The sequence below is a fragment of the Dermacentor silvarum genome, chromosome 1 (assembly GCF_013339745.2).
Source record: "Dermacentor silvarum isolate Dsil-2018 chromosome 1, BIME_Dsil_1.4, whole genome shotgun sequence".
Lineage (NCBI taxonomy): Eukaryota > Metazoa > Arthropoda > Arachnida > Ixodida > Ixodidae > Dermacentor > Dermacentor silvarum.
In genome coordinates this window covers 395,403,460-395,429,738 of record NC_051154.1, presented here as the reverse complement: position 1 = coordinate 395,429,738, position 26,279 = coordinate 395,403,460, and the positions used below count along the sequence as shown (strand labels likewise).

Below are 26,279 nucleotides of genomic sequence, written 5' to 3'. Positions count from 1 at the left end.
GTCTCGCATCGTCGCGTTGCTGCTTCCAAAACGGTATTATTAAGACCAGTTACTCACTAACGAAGCAAAATCGCGCCTGAAAAACTGCTCCGCAGGGCGCGATCGAAGTTTCCCGCGGATTTAATCTGGTAGCGTGTTAGCCGTCGTCCGCTACGGCAGGGGCGACATGAGCGGCGCCACTGTCCAGATCGGGCCTCGGTCGCGCTGGCCGCGCCAAGCGCGACAGTGGAATGGAGAAGGAGGGATGTAGTTGGCGCTACTTTTTATATATAGGGGTTTTATGTTGCCGGGCTGGTACTCGACGTAGCATTGTGGAAGATTGTAGTGCCGGCTGTCGGTCCTCTGCTGGTTCTTGATGCGCAGGCGGGCGAGCTGTCGACGTTCATCGGCACGCTGCAAATAGGTGGCAACGTCGACATTTTCTTCGTCGGTGACGTCCAGTAGCATGACGTCAAGCGTCGTTGCCGAGTTCCTCCCGTCGACCACGTTGAACGGCGCCATGTCGTCGTTTCTTGCACGGCCGTGTTTTATGCGAAGGTCACGTACGGAAGGATGGCATCCCACGTCTTCTGTTCGACGTCGACGTACATTGCCAGTATGTCGGCGATGGTCTTATTTAGGCGCTCGGTGAGGCCATTCGTATGCGGGTGGTAGGCGGTGTATCGCAGGATGGCTTGAGTTACTGCCGTGAAGGCCGTATGTCTGTCGGTGATGAGGACTTCTGGGGCACCGTGACGCAGGAGGATATGTTCGCAACGAAGAATCTGGCAACCTCGGTCGCACTGCCTTTGTGCAAGGCTTTTGTTTCGGCGTAGCGGGTGAGGTAGTCCGTAACTACGACGGTCCATTTATTCCCGGACGTCGACGTCGGGAAAGACTCCAGTAATTCAATCCCGATCAGCTGGAACGGTCGGCGAGGTGGTTCGATCGGCTGTGAAAGACCGGCTGGCCTTGTCGGAGGTGTTTTGCTTCGCTGACAGTGTCGGCATCTCTGTACGTAATGGGCGACGTCAGCAGTGAGGCGAGGCCAGTAGTATTTTTCTTGTAGCCTCGCGAGCGTCTGGGAAAAACGGAGGTCTCCAGCCTTTGGGTCGTCATGGAGAGCTTGCAGAACCTCTGGGCGCAATGCTGAGGGTACCACGACGAGGTAGTTGGTTCCGAGTGGCGAGAAGTTCTTTAGAAGAATGTTGTTTTGCAAGAAAAACGACGCCAATCCTCGCCTGAACACCTTCGGCAGAAAGACGGTCTTGCCTTCCAGGTAGTCTGCCTTCCAGGTTTCAAGGAGCTCCGCGTCGACTCATTGTTGTTCGGCGAATTCGTCGGCACTGATGGGTCCCAAGAAAGTGTCGTCATCCTGGTCGTCTTCTGGCGGGGGTTCGACGGGGGCGCGAGACAGGCAGGCGGCGTCAGAGTGCTTTCGCCCGCACTTGTAAACGACGGTGTTGTCGAATGCTTGAAGCCTCAGACTCCATCGTGCGAGGCGACCTGAAGGACCCTTCGAGTTAGCTAGCCAACGCAAGACGTGGTGGTCGCTCACAACTTTGAAGGGCCTAGCTGCCATAGAAGTAGGGGTGAAACTTCGATGTAGCCCAGATGATGGCGAGGCACTCGTTTTCTGTTGTCGAATAATTTGCTTTCGCCTTGGACAGCGACCGGCTACCGTAACTTACAGCCCTTTCTAGTCCGTGAGTCCTCTGCACAAGCACGGCGCCGAGTCCTACGCTGCTTGCGTCGGTGTGGACTTCGGTATCGGCACTTTCCTCGAAATGCGCAAGTATTCGCGGCGATTCCAGGCGTCGCTTCAGTTCTTCAAATGCTTCGACCTGCGCCGTCTGCGACCTGCGACCTGCGCCGGTCTTCGTGAGGTACGTCAGTGGCTCGGCGATCCGTGAAAAGTCCTTGACAAAGCACCGGTAATAGGCGCACAGTCCAAGAAATCTACCCACTGCCTTCTTGTCGGCGGGCGCAGGAAAGTAAGTGATGGCCGCAGTTTTCTGTAGCTCAGGGCGCACTCCAGACTTATTGACGGCGTGGTTGTATGCTCCTTGTATGCGAAGCGCCACTTTTCTGGCTTCAACTTGAGTCCGGAGGTCTTGATTGCCTGAAGAACTGTTTCAAGGAGCCAGAGGTGTTCTTCGAAGCTTGAGGCAAACACAACGACGTCGTCCAAGTATATGAGGCAAGTCTGCCATGTCAAGCCTGCCAGTACTGTACCCATGACGCGTTGGAAAGTCGCAGGTGCCGAGCAAAGACCGAACGGCATGACCTTAAACTCGAACAGTCCGTCTGGTATTATAAAGGCAGTCTTCTCCCGGTCCCTCTCATGGACTTAATTTGCCAGTAGCGGGTTTTGAGGTCCATCGACGACAAATACTTAGCGTTGTAGAGTCGATCCAAGGCGTCGTATACCCTCTCTATGAGTGGGAGAGGGTATACGTCCATCTTCGTGATTCGTTGAGGCGACGATAATCGACGCAGAAACGTAGGGTTCCATCCTTCCTCACTAACACCACGGGGTACGCCGACGGACTCTTGGACGGCTGGATGATGTCGTCGCGTAGCATTTCGTCGACTTGTTGCCCCATGGCTTCGCGTTCGCGCGCCTTAACTCGATACGAGCTCTGGTTGAGTGGGCGGACACATTTGTCGGTTATGATGCGGCGCTTGGCGACAGGGGTTTGTCCAATTTTTGACGACGACGAGAAGCAGTCCTTGTATTGCAGGAGCAGTGCTTCTAGCTGTTATTTCGTCTGCCTGGGAAGGTTCCGAGTGACGTCGAAATCTGGTTCAGGTACTACAGTAGTCGTTGCAGGTGCGCTAGAATCCGTGATAGCGAGAGCACTGCTGGCTTGTACTATTTCATCGATGTAGGCAACCGTGGTGCTTTTGTTAATGTGCTTGTATTCGTGGCTGAAGCTTGTGAGCATCACTCTTGCTTTCCCTTCCCGTTGGTCAGCTATGCCTCTAGCGACGCAAACTTCACGGTCGAGCAGTAAGTGATGATCACCCTCGATGACACCCTCCATGTCGGCAGGCACTTCGGTACCGACGGAAATCATTACGCTGGAGCGAGGCGGAATGGTGACTTGTTCTTCAAACACATTCAAGGCATGGTAACCTATGTTTGTATCCAGTGATATTGCTTTGTGCGTTGAAAGCGTTATTGACTTGGACCTTAGGTCGATGACTGCGCCGTGTTGGTTTAGAAAGTCCATGCCTAGGATGACATCCCTGGAGCAGTGCTGCAGGCTTACGAAGCTCGCCGGGTAAGTGCGGTTGTTAACCGTCACTCTCGCTGTGCAGATTCCAGCCGACGTTATTAGGTGGCCTCCCGCTGTCCGGATATCGGGTCCTTGCAGGCCGTCTTCACCTTCTTCAACTTGGCGGTGAACGCGGCACTGAAGATGGAATCGTCGGCTCCAGTGTCGACGAGAGTGGTGACGTTATGGCCATCGATTAGCACGTCTACGTCGGTAGACCGTCGTCTGGCGTTGCGGTTAAGTCGTGGCGTCGGATCACGGCTGCGTCGGCGTCGGAAGGTCTTCTTTCAGCGGCGAAGTGTTGTCAAGGCTGTTGCCAGACGGCGTGCTGATATCTCGTCGCGATGATTCGCGAATCGTCTTCGTAGGCGGCGGGGGATCTTCGTTCTTGCGTCGTACAGCAACCGCACCTCCATAGGTTGCCACTTTTAGTTTCCCGGGTAAGGGCTTTCAGATCAGCCCTGGGTGGGACCGCGGTGTACTGACGGCGATGCGGTGAGATGTAGCGGCCTAGTGACGGCGAGAGTGAGGGTCGTCGTGGTTGCCACTGGGCTCCGGCGAGGTAGTCGGCGATGTCGCGCGGTCTTTCACCTCGCACTGGACGCGGCGTGTTGACGGCGAATCCCTGCCGTCCCATCGCGCGGTACTGGCAGCGGCGGTAGGTGTGGCCGGCTTCTGCACAGTGGTAACAGAGTGGGCGGTGATCGATGGCGCGCCAAACGTCGGTCCTCTCGGGCCGTAGCGCTGACCAACCGGTGGGCGCGATGGCATCGGCGGCGGTAGTGGTCGCTGGCGAAGGAATCGCGCCGGCCTAGGGTCCTGGAGCTGGCGCAGAGGGGCGATAGCCTGACTTGCCGCAGCGGCGTAGTTCATTGCTTCCGGCTGAGGCTGCGGTGGTTCGGGAAGTCCTAGCGATTGCAAGATTTCCTCCCGTACGATATCGCCAACGGAAGCAACTTGAGGCTGTGATGATGGTAGCAGCTTTTGCAGGTCTTCACGCACGATCGCCCTGGTGGTCTCTCGCAGGTTATCGGAAGAGTCCTTGGACTTCGGCGTAGTGTGGCGTCAAATGGCGATTGTATTTCCGGTTGCGCATATCCAGTGTTCGCTCGATCGTCGTAGCCTCCGAGAGGAAGTCTTGTACTGTCGTTGGTGGATTGCGTATCAGTCCGGCGAATAACTCCTGCTTAACTCCCCGCATGAGCAAGCGAACTTTCTCTTCTTCGGGCGTAGCGGGGTCGGTGTGCCGGAACAATCGAGTCATTTCTTCGGTGCGCATACCCATGCTCTCATTCGGGAGCTGTACACGGTTTTCCAGCAAGGCTGCAGCTCCTTTATTACTGTTATCATCGGATGACGGTTGGCGCGGTTTGCGACCTGCCCGAAGCATTCTCGCCTTTTTAATGCAGCCAAGGAGCGCCCGCTGCGTAAATCCGTTGTGTGTCTTGGAGAACCGACACCTCCACCAAAATGTTAAGGGGAAAGAGGTTTAAAATATATTTACGGGATATTTACAATGCGGCCACTGGCATACAAAACATACAAGATGGCAAAGCAACCAAAGAGCGTCATCGTCTTCCATCGCTTTGTCTCGAGCAGCGCTTTGTAACAATATTGTAACGACGTTGAGGAACCCAGGCTAATAAAAGATCGATATGTGTTAAGGACGAACCTGTGCCCACACTCAGTCACTGCGGTCGTCCAGAATGCCCGGCAAGCGCGTTCTAAAACTGGCGTCGAACCGGCTACTACTTTCTCCTCGCTTGATAACTCGTGCGCGTGCGACTCGAGTGAAATCGGCTCCTCGTGCCAAATGATCGCTGCCTGTAGTTGCTGAACAACAGCACGGTACGGCGCGCCCAGTGTCCAATACGAAGGGCGCGCTACTCAAATGTGGCCAAGTTGTCGCGGCAATATAAAGCTCACCGACGATTACGCTACTCCCTAATAAGAAATTTGAGCGCAGCGCTATAGGTGTTTTCATTTCGCAATTTTTTGGCTGGCGCGGACAATCTGTCTCTGCGGCACGTTGCAAACGGGACGAAGTGTAGCGAGACTTACTCGCTAATTGGGAGATCGCGAGAGGCAGCGCGCGGGTGCCGCGTGGCCGCGATACAGAGCGGCCGCCGCAGACAGCCCTCCACTCATGCACCGCTTTGTTTTGACGTGCTCGGCGCATGCCTTATCGATGGCGTCATTTGTGAACAGACGTCGCAGGATGCTCTGGCGGTATCTCAGAGCGATCGTCACCACAGAGAGACCCGTAAACACTAGCGATAAAACAAGCGCGGCGCGCGGTCGGCGTTTAAACGCAGCCGCGGCAGAGCGGCGATACCAACAGGCGGCGAGCCGCAGCGGCAGTCACGTGAGAGCATGAAAATCTCGCCTCCTCTCTGTAGGTGCCAGATGTCGTGTGCTTTTCCTTCGTCTGCTGACGGTCGGCGCTGTGTTCACGTTCTTCCTTCGTTCTTAACGCGAGTCATGCCTCATGAAGATGACGACGTCGTTGCCACTGATCATAATCATGTTGGTGTGCTCTCTTCTGTGGCCGCGCCGCCGCCTTCCAAAGTCAAGGAAAATGAGGCACTGGGTGTCGCCTCCACGCCCTTTTATTTAAGGTCCGTCTTGTCGTGCATAATCGCATATTTTCAGTACTGCTAATCTCTTTATCGAGACCATAGCAGTAGGGCATAATGTTACAATGTAAGCGTTGATACAGCATTTTTTCATAGAACATGTGTGTACAAAGTACAATAAACTAGTACAGTACAGTCTGGAAAAATACGAATACAGTCTGGAAAACTCCAGTACAGTCTGGAAAGATACAAATGCAGAAAGAAAGACATCGTTTCCAGCATTTAATTAGTGAAGTCAACTCTAACGCTATCTATAGAAGAAAAAAAATGTGATAAACACAATAAAGTGTGATACAATACAATCTCATGAAATATAAGTGTAACACAACCATTTACAACCTAACAGTGTATAGCTTAATACAATTAACATACAATAACATAAGAGATTGATATAAACAATGTAAAATACAAATTTGCATAAGTTGTTCTAACAGTTATTCCTTACTAGCTGTTGTTCCTTAGCAGTTATTCCTTTCTCTTTTCCATCATGTTACTAAAAATTGATGGTGATTCTATATCAGCTGTTGTTGAGTCGAGGTCGTTCCACTCCCTAAAAGCACTAAGGAAAAAAAGAGTATCTAAATGTGGTCCATTTTGAAAGGGTACTCAATGAACATTTGCTTATGGCGTGAAATACTGGACGTGGAGAAAGTAATATATGTTGAAGAATTTATGTTAAAACGTTTGTGCAAAAGGTTATGTATGAATTTTAGCCGAGCTTGCTTTGTTCTTATTACCAGTGTGTCCATTGCGGATGAAGCCAGGAGTTGTGTATGCGAGTCAGTGGTTTTGTACTTGTTGTGAATAAACAGTATTGCTTTCCTTTGAACTTTTTCCACTTCGGTTATGTTTGTCTTTGTGCGAGGAAACCAAACCGCGTTGGGCGTAATCTCGTACTGATCGCACAAAGGCTTTCTAGCATAGCAGTTTGATATGATTGCGAGCAGATTTCAGTGACCTTTTAAGGAAGAAAAGCTGATGGCGCACTGCCTCCAAGACATGGTGCACTGCCTCCAAAAACCTTTTCATCGGGACGTCTCGGTTTAGACTCATCATTATAAAAAAGCGATCTCAAACCATGACAATCGAAACAAGCGCGAACGAGACCAAACTAAGCAAAACAAACAAGCGCGAGCGAGAACTACGCGAACAGACGATAGTACGAAACGAGCTGTTTGGCTGGGACAACATACTAGTACCTATCGAGCGGTAGGGCGGGACCGTATGAAACCAGTTTGCCGCGCGCACGTCGCTGAAGGGGCCTCTCCGACGTTCACAGCTCACGTCTTTCATCTCATGCTCCGCGTTCGCTCTTTCATCTTTCGCTGTGCTCGTTCGCTCGGTTACTCCGTCGACGCCGGAACGGGCGCCTAATGGCACGTACACACTAGCGGCAAAACTAAAATCCCTATACACAAAAAGTAGCGACACTCTCCTCCTCCGCCTTACCTACGCCGCGGGTCGGCCCGGTATTGCACAATCTTCGGGGTTTTTGGTCTACGGACCCCCATCCGCTGGAAACAAGCCATATACAGCTTCACTGTAGAACTTTGTCCGGGATGTTGATGTGTGGTCATAATTAAGTTGCTTTTGAGCCTGCAAATAACGGCGAATTCAACTATTTTTGGCAGTCGGTAGCACCGGAAAGGTGGATAAATATCTCTATTACGTACACCTTTGTACGCAAGCACATACTACTTGGGTTTGATTCACTAGAAAACAATGCCAGTTGTAATGGTGAGGTTAGTAATGTAAAACAGGTAATACATGCCGCAGTCTCTATACACGAAATTGGTGATAATATTTTACATAATTTATAATATTAATGACTGATTCCTAGGAACGTCGCATATGCATAAGGCTCTAGAATAAAACGCCACTTCCGGAAATATTGCTCGGTCGCTCACCAGAGTGAATGAAGTAATTATAGCAAAGGATCTGTAAGCCATACTGACATGAGTAAGAGTTATAATCTCTTTCTGTGCCGTCCGACCAGCATTCTATACTTTAATAGAGGAGCATTAAAAGTTTTGAAATGTTCAAGGTTCTCTCAGAATTTATTGTTCATTTATTATATTTTTATGTTTATTCTGTTTCTCTATAGTGTTTAATCACCACTCTAAACGTCCTAGGGGCTCACATTGTCTTTTGCGCGCATTCGTATGTAATGTCTTGTTAACTAATGGCTTCCTATGTTCCATAAATAAAATATAATATGATGTAGCAGAAATGACTACACGGCCACAAACTTTCCTATGAACGTAGGGCGCGCGTTCTTTACCTCACGTGAACTGCCTAAGCTGTCACAAGTTTTATTCAAAATTATCTTTTATTTTTTATTCATATTTTTCGAGTCGGCAGACTTGCTTCAGAACTTTCTCTTGGTGAACGATTAAGTTGGACGCATAGTTCTGTCGCTTGTTACATGGATAAAGCATAAACCTGAAATGTAATCAGTGGTGGCAGAAGTGGGTTGGTGACGAGACGATGTTGTGCTTTGCCACTTTCAATAGAACCTTAGGCACGTCATTAGAAGGCTGCACTGCAGGGATTCCTGTTTTTTTTCTTTATGCAGGCCTGCATGTGCACGAATATCGTTGTGGAGGGTCGACAGGCCTTTACTGTGAAGCTAGCAGAATTCATCGATTGTGGTCCTGAAGCGAGCCCTTAAGTTTTGTCTTGATTTGCCCATTTCCCAGGCTCCCGTTACGACACCTGCGACGCCACTCACATCGTCTGTTCTGGCCACCGTCTCTTCACTTTTCGGGGCTCCAATCCTGTTGACGCCTACACCACCTCTGCCTGGCTTGGGTTCACATGGGATAGTGCCACAGTTACAGCTGAGTGTTTCTTCTGACAATATTAATTTTCATTGTTATTTGACAAATTTTTCGATCATTCGTGTTCATTGTCTTCCTTCTAAGTTGTGGATTGAAAAAAAAGTGTTAGGTGCAACCACGACTAAATGACTTCGGTGACATGGAATGCGTATAACCTCACGAGTGCCCACATCTCACTCGGTATTCCCTAGACTAACTTCGAAAGCAGAGGGCATGAACCTTGTTAACGTGCATTCAGGTTGTTCAACTGCACTAATTTATCTACCTTTGATTAAAATTTTCTTGTTCTGATGGTATGAACTACTCGCAAAAGTAATGACATATAAAACGCTACTGCATATGCCTCTGCAAGTTGAAAAATTTGCAAACTGATATTACGATTGCACAGCAAATACGGTAAATGAATAATTTACTTCTTGCACGAATGAAAGGACGCCCCTGAAGACACTATATCCAGGAGTACTCGTATACGCTTGTAACGTGCCATGTGGAATTTGCAGTTTCTTACGTCGCGATAAACGAAACGTAGCTGTCTATGAAGGCGTGCGTTTATTTAATTCATTTTTTTCTGCTAAGCAACCACACTACACATTGCGTAAATTTGCATAGCAGAAAGGATGACCTACAAAACGACAGCATTGCAAGGTAGATCTTGCAGAGGCAATAATATACAGTTTAACACATTTCGCCACACAACCAACAGGCGCCAGAAAACACACAAAAATACTCAACTCCAATTGACTTCTACGTAATAAGGAGCATGCTTGGTTTGGTAGAAAATCAGTGTTATGAATCATATAAGTGTTCTTCAGCGAATGGTTACTGCTCTTGCGACGTATTTATGTTATACGCCTGTCAGTGTACGGTGGTAGTTCAAGCGTTGAGGCCCCATAATGACCGAACATCCGGCCGGGAGCACGCTTGTACCTATTTTACCGGCAGGTACCCGGCGGCAGCACTTGCCTCCCACAGCCGCAGCGGATGCTGTTCAACAAGGCCGTCCGTGGTAGCCCAGCCAGACGCCCAGAGACAACTCGTAAATCTCTATTGGGCCCCCCTTTTGGAGATGTGAACGCCCACGAAAGCCGAGCACCAGGCCAGGGGACATCGCTACCCATTCGATAGAACCAGTGGTTTTGCGGCGGCACTACGGTGGCTAGATGGGCAGGTGTGCCGACCGAGCGTAGTTCACCACTTCTCCGCATAATGACGCAAAATTGGCGCTGCGGACAGTAGAACGGTTCAGCGGCGCGCAACGGCGGCTGCGCTGTGTAGACGAGCTGCGTGTCTGATAGTATCGCTTGCCTCTGATTGTATCTTTGAAGTGCGCGTTATAATACCGTTCTGAGCAGTGTAGGCCAAGCCAGAATGAGGAACCTGTTGTTGTCGTCAAGTCAGAAAAAACGAAATGCTGAAGTAAATTTTCTAGCTTGGCAATCAGTCACATTTATTGATATAAACGCGGGGCTCCAGCCCATTGCATTTAAGACGTAAATGCATTTTTTCCATGCATAAAACAATACTGCAATGGTTTTATACGGTATGTGGAACCGTGTTTACATGATATTTAGCGAGTTCTAATGTTTCAATTTAGAGAAATCCAGCTATTGTTTTATTGCTGCGTCAGTTACAGTATCTAAATTGGTGCGAGAAGAATTGTGTTGGTAAGTGCATATGGTTCACTGTTTCATTGTAATAAAATAGAGTAATACGTCTTGGGCTAAATTCGTGAATATATTTAAAATACAAGAAACGCTCTCATAACTTGAGTCAGCAAACGCACCAACATAAATAGCCTAGCGCCAGCAAGGAGGCAACGTTGGTTCACCGCATCATAACATTATTCACAGCACACGCCTCCACTTCAGGTGATTCTTCTTCTCCCTGTTATTTTCGCGCGCCATGTTATTGCCCTTGACAAGGAAGTAAAGGCGTGTAATTGAATAGAACTTCACAACATCGTTTGTGAGCTCGTTCTTGTGCCGCTTACAGCCGATCAAATTCGGGGGATTCAGCTGCATAAAGGATGCAAAGTCGGCGATACACTGTTCCTTCGTAACTCATTTAAACTGAAGCACAGCTTGAAGGCGTCTTCGAGCGATGCTACCAGTTTTTTTAGTGCTTCAGAAGGGAGCAACAGCCCTGACCTACTCATTCTGTTGAATTTAGTAATGTCCCTGAGCAATCGAAGCACTTGGTTCTTTGCAGGAACTTCCTTGCTACATAGCCTGCTATATAGAATATCAGCCTAGAATCACTTTTCTCCCTGTAGCAGCGCAGCGGTGTTCGATGTCGCAGGCGCTGAGCACCTCATGTGCGGCTTGAAAATTTCCAACGTCGAGGACGTACGCTTTTCGGTGTACCGCTTGCTCATTAACGTCGCCGATACAATCTAGCCACCGTACCGATACTGAGCAAGCTACGGAGCAGCTCGGGGTGAACATTTCCGCTGTCACAGTGGAACAATTACGCTGTCTTTGTCACAAATTTAGAGCCCGACTTGCAGTTCGGAGCGAAGCAGTAGGTCTTCTTGGTGGTCTTGATTGGTGGAGCAACGCCGCCGCTAATCTCGCCGGTCATTTTTCCGACCTGGAACATGCCACATCGCTTAGGAACTTACAAACAGTACGAGAGATGCGGAGCTCTTCACCTTTGAAACTGACACGAACAGACGACATACAACTATTCCAATACGGGCTTTATTATTTTTTTTTTTTGCGCGCCGCCAGTCCGCCAGCCCCCTGTGGCAGACAACGCGCGCTGCGGCACCGTTCGACTGACCGCAGCGCCAATTTTGCGTCATGACGCGGAGAAGCGGTGAACTACGCTCCAGAGGCGCCGGTCGGCACACCTACCCAGCTAGCCACCATAGCGGCACTGGTACTTGAACTCGGCACCTCCCGCATACGAGGCGGATGCTCTACCGCTAGGCCACCGCAGGCCACCGATAAACCAATTTCAAAATTTTTGAAAGTGTTCCCTGAAACTCCCTGTATATATATATATATATATATATATATATATATAATATATTGTGAGACGACGCCCGAGATGAAGGCAGTGCTCTTGTTTCGTCACACAGCGCGAGACAGCCCACGAACACCAACCCGACAAAATGATGATGATCGTGAGGATGGGTATATGCACATGAAGACGATGATGAACTGCACAGTTAGAGCTCACACTAACTTCCCCCCCTCACGAAAGCGGCCGGCAAGGCAGCGAGTCAGAAACGGTCGGAACGCCGAAGATATGGCTTCAGGCGAGAGACGTGAACAATTTCAGTGCTGCGGCAACGGCGGTCAGTAACCGAGGTAACAGGAGCTACGCGATAGTTCACGGCAGATGTTCTTTCAACCACGGTACATGGGCCGCGATACCTGTGGAGAAATTTTTCAGAGCCCTGGCACTCGGACAGCTGTCCACAGGAGCACTTCGTCGCCTGGGCAGAACGAAATGACACGGCGGGTCGCATCACAACGGACTTTCCTCTTGTCCTGAATGGTCGCGGTGTGGGCGCGCGCAATTTTGCGGCAGTGGGTGACGCGGGCGGCGAACTCCTCTGGTAGAGATGTGGATGGAAAAAGGCGTAGAGAGAAAAGTGGTGTCCAAAACAAAATACGGTGCACGGCCGTACACGAGGAAAAAGGGGCTGTAGTTTGTTGTGCGCTGCACGGCAGTATTATATGCAAACGTGACGAAAGGAAGTAGTCCCAGTTTGTGTGGTCGGGTTTCACATACATGGAGATCATGGCGGACAGAGTTCGATGGAAACGCTCGGTAGACCATTGGTCTGGGGATGGTACGTAGAGGTGGTCTTATGTATGGTGTTTGAGGCTTGCAGGACTTCAGCAAGAACATGGGAAAGAAATGTCTTGCCATGGTCACTTAGAAGAACACGAGGGGCACCGTGGCGCAGCATAATCGCTTGCAGGACAAACTCGGCGACCTCAAAGGCCGCACCAGAAGGAAGAGCTGCCGTCTCAGCGTAGCGATTGAGATGGTACACGGCGGTGACAATCCAGCGGTGACTCGCGGGTGTAAGCGGAAGGGGACCGTATAAGTCGATGCCCACGAATTCGAAGGGAACAGACGGGCACGGCAATGGTTGTAAAGGGCAAGCGGTGAGAGAGGTCGAACGTTTTCGATGTTGGCATGACGCACACGAACTGACGTACTTACGACGGTAAGGTGAGCGTCGCAGGAGGCGCGTGGAAGACGAAAGGAGCAGATCGTGGCAAGTCGTTGGCAAGTCGTAATGATGTCACTAACGGAAGTGGGTTTCTCAATAACAAGGGCGTGAAAAGCAACGGAGTTGATGCCCTTCAGGATATGGCGGACACGTTCCGCTTCGGGCATGTCACTCTGAGCGCGACGGCAGAGGGCCAGAACGTCTTCAATGTAAGAGGTATAAGATTCCTCGGCTCCCTGGATGCGGGTAGCGAGCTTCTGTTTCGCTACTTCGGACCGCCCAGCAGATGTGCCAAATATCTGTCGCAGCTGCGCAGTAAATGCTGGCCAATCAGGGAAGGCGCGCTCATGGTTGAAAAACCTAGTTTGCGCGACCTGCCCCAGGTAGAAAGCAACATAACGGAGCGTGTGTGACTCGTCCCAATGGTTGCAAGCGCTCACCCTGTCGTACTGGTCAAGCCAGTCTTCCACGTTTCCGCCGCGAAGGCGTTGGCGAGCACAACCGTCGACCAGAGCGGAGCTCCAGGGGTGACCGGTAGAGCAAGAGGACGGGGATATCAGCGCATACTCCACCACTTGTGAGACGACGCCCGAGGTGAAGGCAGAGCTCTTGTATTGTCACAAAGCGCGAGACAGCCCACAAACACCAACCCGACCAAATGATGATTATCGTGAGGATGGGTATATCCACATGAAGACGATGATGAATTGCACAGTTAGCGCTCACAATATATATATTGTAATGAACAGAGACACAGAGACAGCACCCGTCCCTGGGCCGGCTGTTCTATTCTCTGCCTCGTCGTCTTCCTCTCTCTGCGCGCCCGCAGTCAGAGCGCTCGAGCCTAGGTGCGTCTTTCTTCATTACACTGGGCCACGCTGCTGAAGACAGCTCTGGCGGTTGTGAGGGCGCGCTGATGCTGGAAAATCGCTGCATCGTCATCGTCGGAAGTAGTCGTCGTTGAGACCGTCCAGCACGCAACCAGCTCCTCGGGGGGTCGGCACTGACTGTTGCGCTCTGGTCGTACGTCTCGTCGACGACCATCCTGTCGCAGTTGGGGACGTAGGGCTGGAGATCCTGCACGATGAGCAGCCGCTCCACTCAGCCGTGGCGTGCCCCCTCGCAACGCTGCCGCAAACTGATCGACGCCCGCCGTTGCGTTCGAATCAGCCGCGACCGAAGAAAAACCGCGACCAATGCGCGACTGGTCTTTCGTGCGTCTCGACCGCGGTCCCGCGCGTCTTGTGCGTCTATCGCGTGCAGGCAGGTCTTTGATGAGAACGCCCCCCAACTCGGCCAACGGCTGCGTAGACATGGAGAGTTGTGGCTCCGACGAGTCAGGAAGCATCTCCCTGCCATGATCCGTGGACTGGTCGGGCTCTCGGAGTGGTAGCGTCGGCGCCTCCATGCGCCCCTGCGTTGAAGTGGTCGAGAGCCGTTTCACTGAATGCCTTGGACCGAAAGTGGTCTTGGTCTCTGAAAGCGATGGTATGGTGTCGGAAGCCGCCGCAGAGTCGAAGAGCCGTGGTGGTACAAATGGCTGTCGTTCTGGGTCTACAACGAGGCAGGTGGCGGAGCAATCTGCCAAAACCTTCCCGGGTGCAGCTACAGCGGCAAGATGCTGCGGATTCCGAGCTATGCACGGTTTTCGTCGCAGCAGCTCAGCCGGCGTAGAGTGCCGCGTGAAAGTAGCAGCGGTGACTTGCTGCGTGTTCAGAGGTTGTGCTGGAGCCAATGATGCTGGTTTGGGATCTGCCGCTCGGTGGCGACTCAAAGCGGGAGCGGTAGTCGCCGTGCGCTTCCCACCGTCTGCGATGGGGCCTGCGACGACACTCGGGGAGCCGGCTTCTGCGGCGGGACAGCCTGCAGGCCTCCCTGGCGAGGCGTTACTGGGCACGACTGGTGCGTCAGAGTGGTGTTCCTGAGAAGATCCGGCCGTAGAGCACTGCTGGCCGGGCTCGACGCAGGCATACGTGAGCGGGCCGAAAGCAGCGATCAGAGCTGCACTCCATTCAGGCCACGACCCAAGTTTAATGCCTGCGTAGTTGTCCCATGCCTTGGCGGCATCGCAGAGTCGTTTCGCGGCAACCAGCCATCTTGTGTGGTCTGGCCAGACATGACGATCACCCAGGGCATTGATGTTTCGAACCCAAAGGATGACGTCGTCTTGAAAGCCGCGAAACGTCGGTATGTCCACGAACGCCGGCTGCAGGGAAGCGTGGACGGCGTTCCCAGGCAGGACGCAACCGCTGACGGATGCGAAGGCGGTCGTCATACTCTGGAGCTGTTGTCAGCTCAGCGATGGCGGGGACGAGGGCATCGGTATATCCCGGTCCGAGCGCCGCCGAGGAGGCTTCGACGCCATCCCCGGACGGTGCAGTGGGTACTTGCGACGGTGGTAGGGTGGCGGGCTCCACATCGAAGGAAGCGTGGACGGCGTTCCTGGGAAGGAGGGACCTGGCACGCCGAGGAACCGTGCGAGGAAAATTTAAGGTTTAAACGCCTTAAGGCAGGTTCATTGTAGACGGCGCCATTGTAATGAACAGACACACAGAGACAGCACCCGTTCCTGAGCCGGCTGTTCCATTCTCTGCCTCGTCGTCTTCCTCTCTCTGTGCGCGGCCGCAGTCCGAGCGCTCGAACCTAGGTGCGTCTTTTTCTTCATTACACTATATATATATATATATATATATATATATATATATATATATATACCGGGTGTTTCAGCTAATTTTAGCCAAGTATTAAAAATACAAACGTAGGCGCTACGCGTGTCGTATTGGCGCAGCATTGTTCTGAGCTGTCTGGAGCACGTCATGATATTTTTTTAATCCACCAAGCTGGAGAATTAACAAATATTACTTCACTAATTTTTAATTAATAACTCAGGCGAGAAATCCTCAATACGAAAGTTGTAGCGCTTGTTGAGAAACATCGGATTATTTAATCTCTGCTAAGATAACTGCCCTGTTTACTTTTTTTTCCAGTGTTTCTTTAAAGTACAAGAAATTTTAAAAATACCACGTGACTGCCGGCTAACGCGCCTAAGGTTCCTGTATGTTCCAAAGGTTGCGCAAACCATTGTTCAAATAGGAAAGAAGAATTTCCTCCCGGCCCTCTACCCCTCTCCTGACTTCTTCGCCATTTTCCGCTCTCCCATTGGTCGAGGCTTGACACGTGACGAATAACCCGCGCGGCTTTCGTTATCGCGGGAAAACGGCACTATTAGTGAGCGTAGAAACACCGGGACATATGTGCGCTGTGCGTGAGCGTAGGCTTTTTACATTTTTAACGACGCGCTCGGCTACAGCACGATGCCGACTTGCTGTGCTGTTGGATGTTGGAATAGCATTGCCAAGGGGGGCAAGCTTTTTGCGGTTTCTCGCGGCAGAGGAAACCTAAAACGGCGAGCGATATGGCTCCACCGTGTCGGAAGATAAAAATTTGACTGCCACCAAGAGAGGTCACTACTGAGGGAGGCTCTGATCGCTGTTCTCACCCAGTTAGTGATGAATGTGGGTAGGTGGGTGCGTTCGCGAGTTCACCGTTAGTCAATGAGTCAGTAAAAAAAAAGTCCCGGTTTATGCTCTCCAGCGAACAAAAGGGCGCATTTTGGCAATATGAATACGCGCATGACTTCTCATAAAATTAGCATAACGGAAGAGTCGCGAATTAAAGATCAAAACGCAGAAAGCGGACACACACACGGGAACCAAGGCATATAACTGAGGGGGAAAGGAAAGCGCGCGGATGCATATTGGAAATAAAAATGTTGAGGCTATTTAGCACATGTCTCCGCCGTGTTGTGTGTGCCTAGCTTGATGTAGCTCTGTTTCGTAAATGCGTCAGGTAAACAGGGCCGGTATTTTGTAGCGATGCCTTTCCGCTCATAATGCCTTCTCGCGCTTATCGCGCTTTGTCAGTGGTCAGAGCGACGGCCCGCTCGCGTTAACAACGGGATAAGCCTGCCGTGAGCGGTGGATGATTAGACTACAATAGAATAAGTCATAAGGCATTGCTACAAAATTGCGGCCCAGAACACCATTCGATTCCGAGAAACAATCAGCAGTAGCAAAGACTGCTTAGGATTGCGTTTAACTTGCTCTACCTTTCGTTTTCCTCCTCTGAGCAACGCAGATTCTACTGATAATTGAAGGTACTACATATCTTACGTATATATTGACACGTATACATGTTTATCTTTCGCCGATGGCCGCTTTCCACCGGCTAACAAATGTTAAACGTTATCGCTCGGCGCAGGACGCGCCTGTATCGGAAGTTTCCGGAACGTTATCGATGCTTCTTTGCGTTGCCTGTTTTCACCGACGCTTATGTTATCTGATTGTATGAGCGACGCGAATTGTCTAGAACTTTCTGGAAGACACGCGCGTACCAGGGATTATTCTGGAACCTTCGATGACTCAGGTATAAAAGCCGACGCGTTTTGCCGCTTATCAGATTTTCGGCGATCGCCGACTGTGTTCGCCGCTATCGTTGTGCTTTGAGTGTAGCTTGCTTTTGTGGGCACAGGTTCGCCCAATAAACAACCAGTTTCGTCATACACAGTTTTGCGACTGTTTTATTTACCGTCACTACTACGTGACATCTGGTGGAGGTGCTAGTTCGTTCATGCACCGAACGCCCCCGCAAAGCCACGACCCAAGCCCGAAACCGGAGGACGAGACAAACGTCGCCAAGGACCAGCGAGCTAGCCGTAGGCAGCAAGGACTTGTGCCGGAGTTCGGACTTCTACCCGAAAAGACCACCGCAATCAAGGCCAAGTCAACGACCAGAATGGCAGCACCAGCGTACCCCATCCTGCTGCAGCAACCTCGGGAGCAACCGACTTTTCGTGGATCATCGGCGGAAGACCCTGAAACCTGGCGGGAGACATACGAGAGGACCGCGACGTTCAACAAATGGAGCGACGACGACAAGCTGCGCCATGTTTATTTTTCATTGGATGCTGCTGCTCGGACCTGGTTTGAGAACAGAGACCACCCTGGTGACGTGGGACCTATTTCGTGAGAACTTCGTGAGGACCTTCACGAATGTCGTGCGAAAAGAAAGGGCCGAAATTTTATTAGAAACCAGAGTGCAATTCCCGAACGAGAACATCGCGATCTTCACGGAGGAGATGACTCGCCTCTTCCGCCACGCCGACCCCGATATGTCTGAGGAAAAGAAAGTTCGGTTCTTGATGCGGGGTGCCAAAGAGCAAATATTCGCCGGATTGATGCGCAACCCGCCCAAGAGTGTCGCCGAATTTCTTTCCGAGGCCACCACGATCGAGAAGACGCTTGAAATGCGCGCCAGGCAATACAACCGCCGTGCCTTGACCAACTACGCCGATGCTCAAGCACTAGGCGCCGACGACCTGCGCGAGACCATCAGAGCAGTCGTTCGCGAGGAGCTGCAGAAGCTCTTTCCCGGGTCGCAGCCTCAAGTGGCATCTATCGCCGACGTCGTCAAAGAAGTTCAGCGCTCACTTGGAGATCCCGATGTGCAGCCGCAATCGCCACAATCCCAGCCGGAAGCGCTGACCTACGCCGCCGTTGCCCGGCGTCAAGGCCCCCCTTCACGCTCGCGCCAGGGATCCGTAACGCCGCAGTTCCGTCGTCCGCCGCCGCCGCTAGCACGCCCGCCCGTCGCTCAGCGTAGCTACCCAAGAAAGACAGACATATGGTGCGCCCCCGACCACCGCCCGCTCTGCTATCACTGCGGGGAAGCCGGCCATGTCTACCACCGATGCCCATACCGCGAGACGGGCCTACGAGGGTTCGCCGTCAACGCGCCGCGTCCACAGCTTGGCGAGCGACCACGTGACATCGCCGACTACCTCGCCGGAGCCCAGTGGCAACCACGACGACCCTCACGCTCGCCGTCACCGGGCCGCTACATCTCGCCGCATCGCCCTCAGTACACCGGTCCCACCCGGGGCCGATCTCCGAGCCCTTACACCCGGGAAACTAAAGGCAGCAACCGATGGAGGTGCGGTTGCTGTACGACGCAATGCCGAAGATCCGCCGCCGACGACGACGACGATTCGCGAATCATCTCGACGAGATATCAGCATGCCGCCTAGCAACAGCATTGACAGCACTTCGCCGCAGAAAGAAGACCTTCCGACGCAACGTAGCAGCAGCAGAGCAAGCCAACGCAGCCGTGATCCGATGCCACGAATTAACCGCAACGCCAGACGCCGGTCTACCGATCTAGACGTGCTCATCGATGGTCATAACGTCACCGCTCTCGTCGACACTGGCGCCGACTATTCTGTCTTCAGTGGCGCGTTCGCCGCCAAGTTGAAGGAAGTGAAAACAGCCTGGCAAGGACCCGATATCCGGACAGCGGGAGGCCACCTAATAACGCCGACTGGAATCTGCACAGCGCGAGTCACGGTAAACAACCGCACTTACCCGGCGAGATTGGTAATCCTGCAGCACTGCTCCAGGGATGTCATCCTAGGCATGGACTTTCTAAATCAACACGGTGCAGTCATCGACTTAAGGTGCAAGTCAATAACGCTTTCAACGCACAACACGATACCACCGGCTACAAGCATAAGTTACCATGCCTTGAATGTGCTTGAAGAACAAGTCACCGTTCCGCCTCGCTCCAGCGTAATGATTTTTTCCGTCGGTACCGAAGTGCCTGCAGACATGGAGGGCGTCATCGAGGGTGATCACCACTTACTGCTCTACCATGAATTTTGCGTCGCTAGAGGCATAGCTGAGCTACGTGCAGGGAAAGCAACGGTGATGCTCACGAACTTCAGCCCCGAATACAAGCACATTAACAAAGGCACCACGGTCCCCTATATCGACGAAATAGTACAAGTCAGCAGTGCTCTCGCCTTCACGGATTCCAGTGCACCCGCAACGACGACTATAGTATCTGAACCAACTTTCGACGTCAATCAGAACCTTCCCAGGCATTAAGACAGAACAACTAAAAGCTCTGCTCCTGCAATACAAGGATTGCTTCTCGTCGTCGTCAAAAGTTCGACAAACCCCTGTCGCCAAGCACCGTATCATAACCGACGAAAATGTCCGCCCACTGCGTCAGAGCCCGTACCGAGTTTCGGCGCGCGAACGCGAGGCCATAAGGCAACAAGTCGACGAAATGCTACGCGACGACATCATCCAGCCGTCCAAGAGTCCGTGGGCGTCCCCCGTGGTGTTAGTAAAGAAGAAGGATGGAACCCTACGTTTCTGCGTCGATTAGCGTCGCCTCAACAAGATCACGAAGAAGGACGTATACCCCCTCCCACGGATTGACGACGCCTTGGATCGACTATACAACGCAAAGTTTTTTTCGTCGATGGACCTCACAACCGACTACTAGCAAATCGAAGTCGACGAGAGGGACTGGGAGAAGACGGCCTTGATAACACCAGACGGACTGTTCGAGTTCAAGGTCATGCCGTTTGGTCTTTGCTCGGCACCTGCGACTTTCCAACGCGTCATGGATACAGTACTGGCAGGCTTGAAGTGGCAGACTTGCCTCGTCTATTAGGACGACGTCGTTGTTTGCCCCAAGCTTCGAAGAACACCTGCGGCGCCTTGAAACAGTTCTTCAAGCAATCAAAACCTCCGGACTCACGTTAAAGCCAGAAAAGTGCCGCTTCGCATATGAGGAGCTCTTGTTTTTGGGCCACGTCATCAACAAGTCTGGAGTGCGCCCCGACCCTCAGAAAACTGCGGCCATCTCCAACTTTCCTCTGCCCGCTGACAAGAAGGCAGTGCGTAGATTTCTTGGACTGTGCGCCTATTGCAGGCGCTTCGTCAAGGATTTTTCACGGATCGCAGAGCCACTGACGTATCTCACGAAGGCCGACGTCGAGTTCAAGTGGGAGCCGCCGCAACTCGAAGCATTTGAAGAACTGAAGCGACGCCTGCAATCGCCGCCAATACTTGCGCATTTCGACGAAAACGCCGATACCGAAGTCCACACCGACGCAAGCAGCGTAGGACTCGGCGCCGTGCTTGTGCAGAGGACTGATGGACTAGAAAGGGTTGTAAGTTACGCTAGCCGGTCACTATCGAAGGCGGAAGCAAATTATTCCACAACAGAAAAGGAGTGCCTCGCCATCATCTGGGCTACATCAAAGTTTCGCCCCTACCGTTATGGCAGGCCCTTTAAAGTTGTGAGCGACCACCACGCCTTGTGTTGGCTAGCTAACTTGAAGGATCCTTCAGGTCGCCTCGCACGATGGAGTCTGAGACTTCAAGAATTCGACATCACCGTCGTTTACAAGTCCGGGCGAAAGCACTCTGACGCCGACTGCTTGTCTCGCGCCCCCGTCGAACCGCCGCCACAGGACGACCAGGATGACGACACTTTCTTGGGACCAATCATTGCCGACGAATTCGCCGAACAACAGCGAGCCGACCCGGAACTAAGGAGCCTTGTAGACTACCTGGAAGGCAAGACCGTCATTGCGCCGAAGGTGTTCAGGCGAAGATTGGCGTCGTTTTTCTAGCAAAACGACATTCTTCTAAAGAACTTCTCGCCTCTGCGAGCCAACTACCTCCTCGTGGTACCCTCAGCATTGCGTCCAGAGGTTCTGCAAGCTGTCCATGACGACCCAACGGCTGGAAATCTCGGTTTTTCACGCACTCTCGCGAGGATACAAGAAAAATACTACTGGCCTCGCCTCTCTGCCGACGTCGCCCATTACGTAAGGACATGCCGAGACTGTCAGCGACGCAAAACACCGCCGACAAGGCCAGCCGGACTTCTACAGCCAATCGAGCTACCGCGCCGACCGTTCCAGCAGATCGGGATGTACTTACTGGGGCCTTTTCCGACGTCGACGTCCGGAAACAAATGGATCGTCGTCGCTACGGACTACCTCACCCGCTACGCCGAAACAAAAGCCTTGCCCAAAGGCATGTGCCGCCGAGGTAGCCCGATTCTTCGTTGAGAACATCCTCCTGCGTCACGGTGCCCCAGAAGTCCTCATCACCGACAGAGGCACGGCCTTTACGGCAGAACTAACTCAAGCCATCTTGCGGTACAGCCAGACAAGCCATCGCCTCACCACCGCCTACCACCCGCAGCCGAATGGCCTCACCGAGAGCCTAAATAAGACCATCGCCGACATGCTGGCAATGTACGTCGACGTCGAACACCAGACGTGGGATGCCATCCTTCCGTACGCGACCTTCTCATACAACACGGCCGTGCAAGAAACGACGCACATGGCACCGTTCAACCTGGTCTACGAAAGGAACCCGGCAACGACGCTTGACGCCATGCTACCAGACGTCGCTGACGAAGAAAATCTCGACGTTGCCACTTATTTGCAGCGTGCCGAAGAAGGTCGACAGCTCGCCCGCCTGCGCATCAAGAACCAGCAGAGGACCGACAGCCGACACTACAATCTACGGCGACGCTACGTCGAGTACCAGCCCGGCGACCGTGTTTGGGTCTGGACTCCGATACGCCGACGAGGACTTAGCGAGAAACTGTTGCGTCGCTATTTCGGACGATGTAAGATAATCCGACGTATTGGCGCACTGGACTATGAGGTCGTGCCAGACGGCATTTCGCAATTACAGCGGCGCCGGGCACGACCTGAAGTCATCCACGTGGTGCGTCTTAAGCCTTTCTACGCCCGCTGACGAGCTTATAGGTACTTTGTTTGTTATTTTCTTTCTTTATTACGCGTCGTTTTGTTTTCGCTTTCACGTTTGTTTGTAGCATCGGGACGATGCTTTTTAAGGGGAGGGTATTGACACGTATACATGTTTATCTTTCGCCGATGGCCGCTTTCCACCGGCTAACAAATGTTAAACGTTATCGCTCGGCGCAGGACGCGCCAGTATCGGAAGTTTCTAGAACGTTATCGATGCTTCTTTCCGTTGCCTGTTTTCACCGACGCTTATGTTATCTGATTGTATGAGCGACGCGAATTGTCTAGAACTTTCTGGAAGACACGCGCGCACCAGGGATTATTCTGGAACCTTCGATGACTCAGGTATAAAAGCCGACGCGTTTTGCCGCTTATCAGATTTTCGGCGATCGCCGACTGTGTTCGCCGCTATCGTTGTGCTTTGAGTGTAGCTTGCTTTTGTGGGCACAGGTTCGCCCAATAAACAACCAGTTTCGTCATACAGTTTTGCGACTGTTTTATTTACCGTCACTACTACGTGACAATATCTTACGTACGCACAGCCTTCTGAAAATGCGCCCAGAAAAGTCGCGTTTCAAGCAAGCTCTTCAACGCGCCGCATGAGATACGAAATGAAGCGGGTGGTAGCGGCCGCGCGTTTCGCTCACTAATGGCGACCCAGAGGGAGAGTCGAGGAGGAAACGGCGCAGAGAGGAGTTTGCGCTACCTTTGAAAAATACAGGGACCTTAAACGCGCCGCGCCTTTAGTGCCCTAAAATGTAAGTGTAACGAATTAGCAAAGGCTGCCCCGCGTACAGAGGTCAATTGACCAGGCCGTCGGTGACTGCGATGGACGTTAACTGCCAAAGGGGCGTACCGTTTTAAGAAAGAAAAAATCTACGAAAAAGCGGCCCCCACGTGCGAGTGCGACACGGGACCGGAGGCAGCATTTGACGCAGCGCAGGTATTTTTTTTTTTTCGGACCATTGAAGAAACGGGATGGAGCGGGAAAGGGTGACAGTGTGATGAACGACGGAGATAAAAGCCATGATCGCAGTCATCCATCTCTGTGCGCGGAGCAGCCTTTGCTAATTCGTACAACTTACATTTGAGGGAACTAAAAGTGCGTCGCGTTAGCCGGCAGGTCACGTGGTATTTTTAAATTTCGCGCACTTTAAAGAACGCTGGAAAAAAATTAATCAGGGTAGCTACCTTAGCAGAGATGAAATAATGCGATGTTTCTGAAAGAGCGCTCAACTTGTGTATTGTCAATTTTTCGCCATACTTATTAATTAAAAAGTTAATTATTTGTGCTTGTTAATTACCTAGCTTGACAGATCGAAAAAAAATTATGACGAGCTCCATATGGCTCAGAACAATACGGCGCCAATACGACACGCGCCTATGTTTGTATTTTTTTTACTCGGCTAACGCTTGCTGAAACACCCTATCTATGTATGTATATATATATATATATATATATATATATATATATATATATATATAGTCGCGATGAAGAAGAGTAGGATGACGGGCAAACCAAAGGCGATGAGGACGAATTGTGTGTTGTTAGTGCTGGTGCTTCGGTCGCCATGCATGAAGCTGTCGGCTTGAGCCGCCTATGTTCGTGTCTGCGCTCATAAACAGCACTTGTTTCCGCCTCGCTTTGGCTTGGATGGAGGTGCTGGGTAGTCAAAACACGGAGCTCCGCAGTGAACGCCACGTAACTTCTGACACAGTGGCTGTCGGGCCATGCCTACCTCCGGCGCAGCAGACTCAGACTTCCATCGTGTTGTCCCGGCCAAACAGTCTAGGGAAATTATGTGGCACCGATGTAAGTAACATTGAAGAGTGGATATCCCGGTATGACAGCGTAAGTAACCGCAATCGGTGGGATGCAACAGTAGTGTTGGAGAACATAATATTTTACGTCCGAGGCAGAGTGCGATTATGGTACGTGACTCACAGATAAGTCATCGCGAGCTGGGACGTATGCAAGCAGAAGCTTCAGCACCTGTCCGGTAGGCCTATTGGTTGGCAGCAGGCAACGAAGAAGGACCTTTCGATCCGCGCTCAAACGTCGCCAGAGTCTTACTATTCAAGATGTGCTCGCGCTGTGCCGTAAAGTCGACGCCATGAATGAGACGAACAAGGTTGGCCACATTCTGAAGGCCATAGCAGATGACGCCTTCAACATGCTCATCCGCAAGAACTGTGACTTAGTCGAACAAATCATCAAAGAGTGTCGGAAGTTCGAGCAGGTGAAGAAATGTCACATTACGCAGCAGTTAAGCTGGCTGCCAAATGCGGCCGCGACGTCGTCGTGTGAAGACCAACCAGCTGGAACTCATCCGTCTGGCCAGGAAAGTTACTACCCGCAGTGGTTGCTCAGTGGTTATGGTGTTGGGCTGCTGAGCACGAGGTCATGGGATTGAATCCCGGCCACGGCGGCCGCATTTAGATGGGGACGAAATGCAGAAAACACCCGTGTACTTAGATTTAGGTGCACGTTAATGAACCCCACGTGGTCCAAATTAATCCGGAGTCCTCTACTACGGCGTGCCTCATAATCATATGGTGGTGACTGCTCGAACAGTGCTGTTCAGTTGGACCTTCCCTCCAACAGCGATTGTGTTTCTAATGCGCTCGCCTCTTGGTGCTCCACCGACTTCGCCCGGGTGCCGCCGGAAGCCGCTACTACTGTGCTTTTGACCCCTCAGCCATCTGCTCCTGACGATGCCTACATCGTCTCTCGGCTTATCGACGTCATTCTCAAGCTTTGTGTCGAGTTCCCAAGTGCGATTGTTATCATATATATATATATATATATATATATATATATATAATGTGCGTGTGAACCCAATGGCACTGGATATTATAAATCTGCAGGTACCTAGGGAGAGGCGAGCACAATGTGCATCTCTACAAAGGGCACTTTATGGATCTACTACGCACTACCAGCGCAGGTGACCGTAACTTAGAAAACCGTGTGCACTGATGCCTATAGGTAAAACAAACGATTAATTTTTTTATTTATTTATTTATCGTACCCTCAGGACCGAGGTATTACAGAGGGGAGTGGGTAAAGAAAAGAAAAAGAAAACATACATAAGGAACTAACAAAGCCGCAAAAGTGGTTTAGTTAACACAGCAAAACTGATTAGTTAGTTGTATCAAGGAGCGATGATGTCGGATAAGGCTGAACGAATGTCCTTGATTGCAACAACTGCGCCGGGAAGGTGGCTCCATTCTTGAGAGGTCCTGGGAATAAATGATTCTTGACAGGTTCTGGTGTGGCAATGAATTTACGCTTGAAGTTACGCTTGAAGTGCGACTATAATTACTACAAATGAAACGCGCAGCATTGTTTGGATTAGTTCAAGTGCTTGAATAAGCGTTTGAAGGTGAGGGTCCCAGATGGATGAGGCGTACTACGTTTTACTCCTAATAAGCGTTTTGTATAAGATTAACTTTAATGACATAGGAGCAGAAGAAAAATTTCGCGAATATAACCTAGCATGCGGTTAGTATTGTTGATTACCTTATCGATGTGTAATGACAAGGAAAGTGTCGAGGTTATGTGGACGCCTAGGTATTTGTAGGATGTTACGGCTCCTAGGGGAGTATTAAGATAATAGTTCGGGTGAAGGAATATTGTTGCGAGTTACACGCATACATTTATATTTACTTACGTTAAGTTGCATTAACCATACGTCACACCAGTTAGAGATA

General features: G+C 51.4%; 1 protein-coding gene across 1 annotated transcript in view; it reads left to right on the top strand.

Moving 5' to 3' along the window:
* The window catches only part of LOC119437534 (TATA-box-binding protein-like), a 195,870-nt gene that overhangs the window by 49,298 nt on the left and 120,293 nt on the right, over positions 1-26,279 (top strand). The window contains exon 2 of the mRNA XM_037704539.2: positions 8,596-8,735. Coding sequence (XP_037560467.1) covers positions 8,596-8,735 — 140 coding nt within the window. The remainder of the gene's footprint in view (positions 1-8,595; positions 8,736-26,279) is intronic.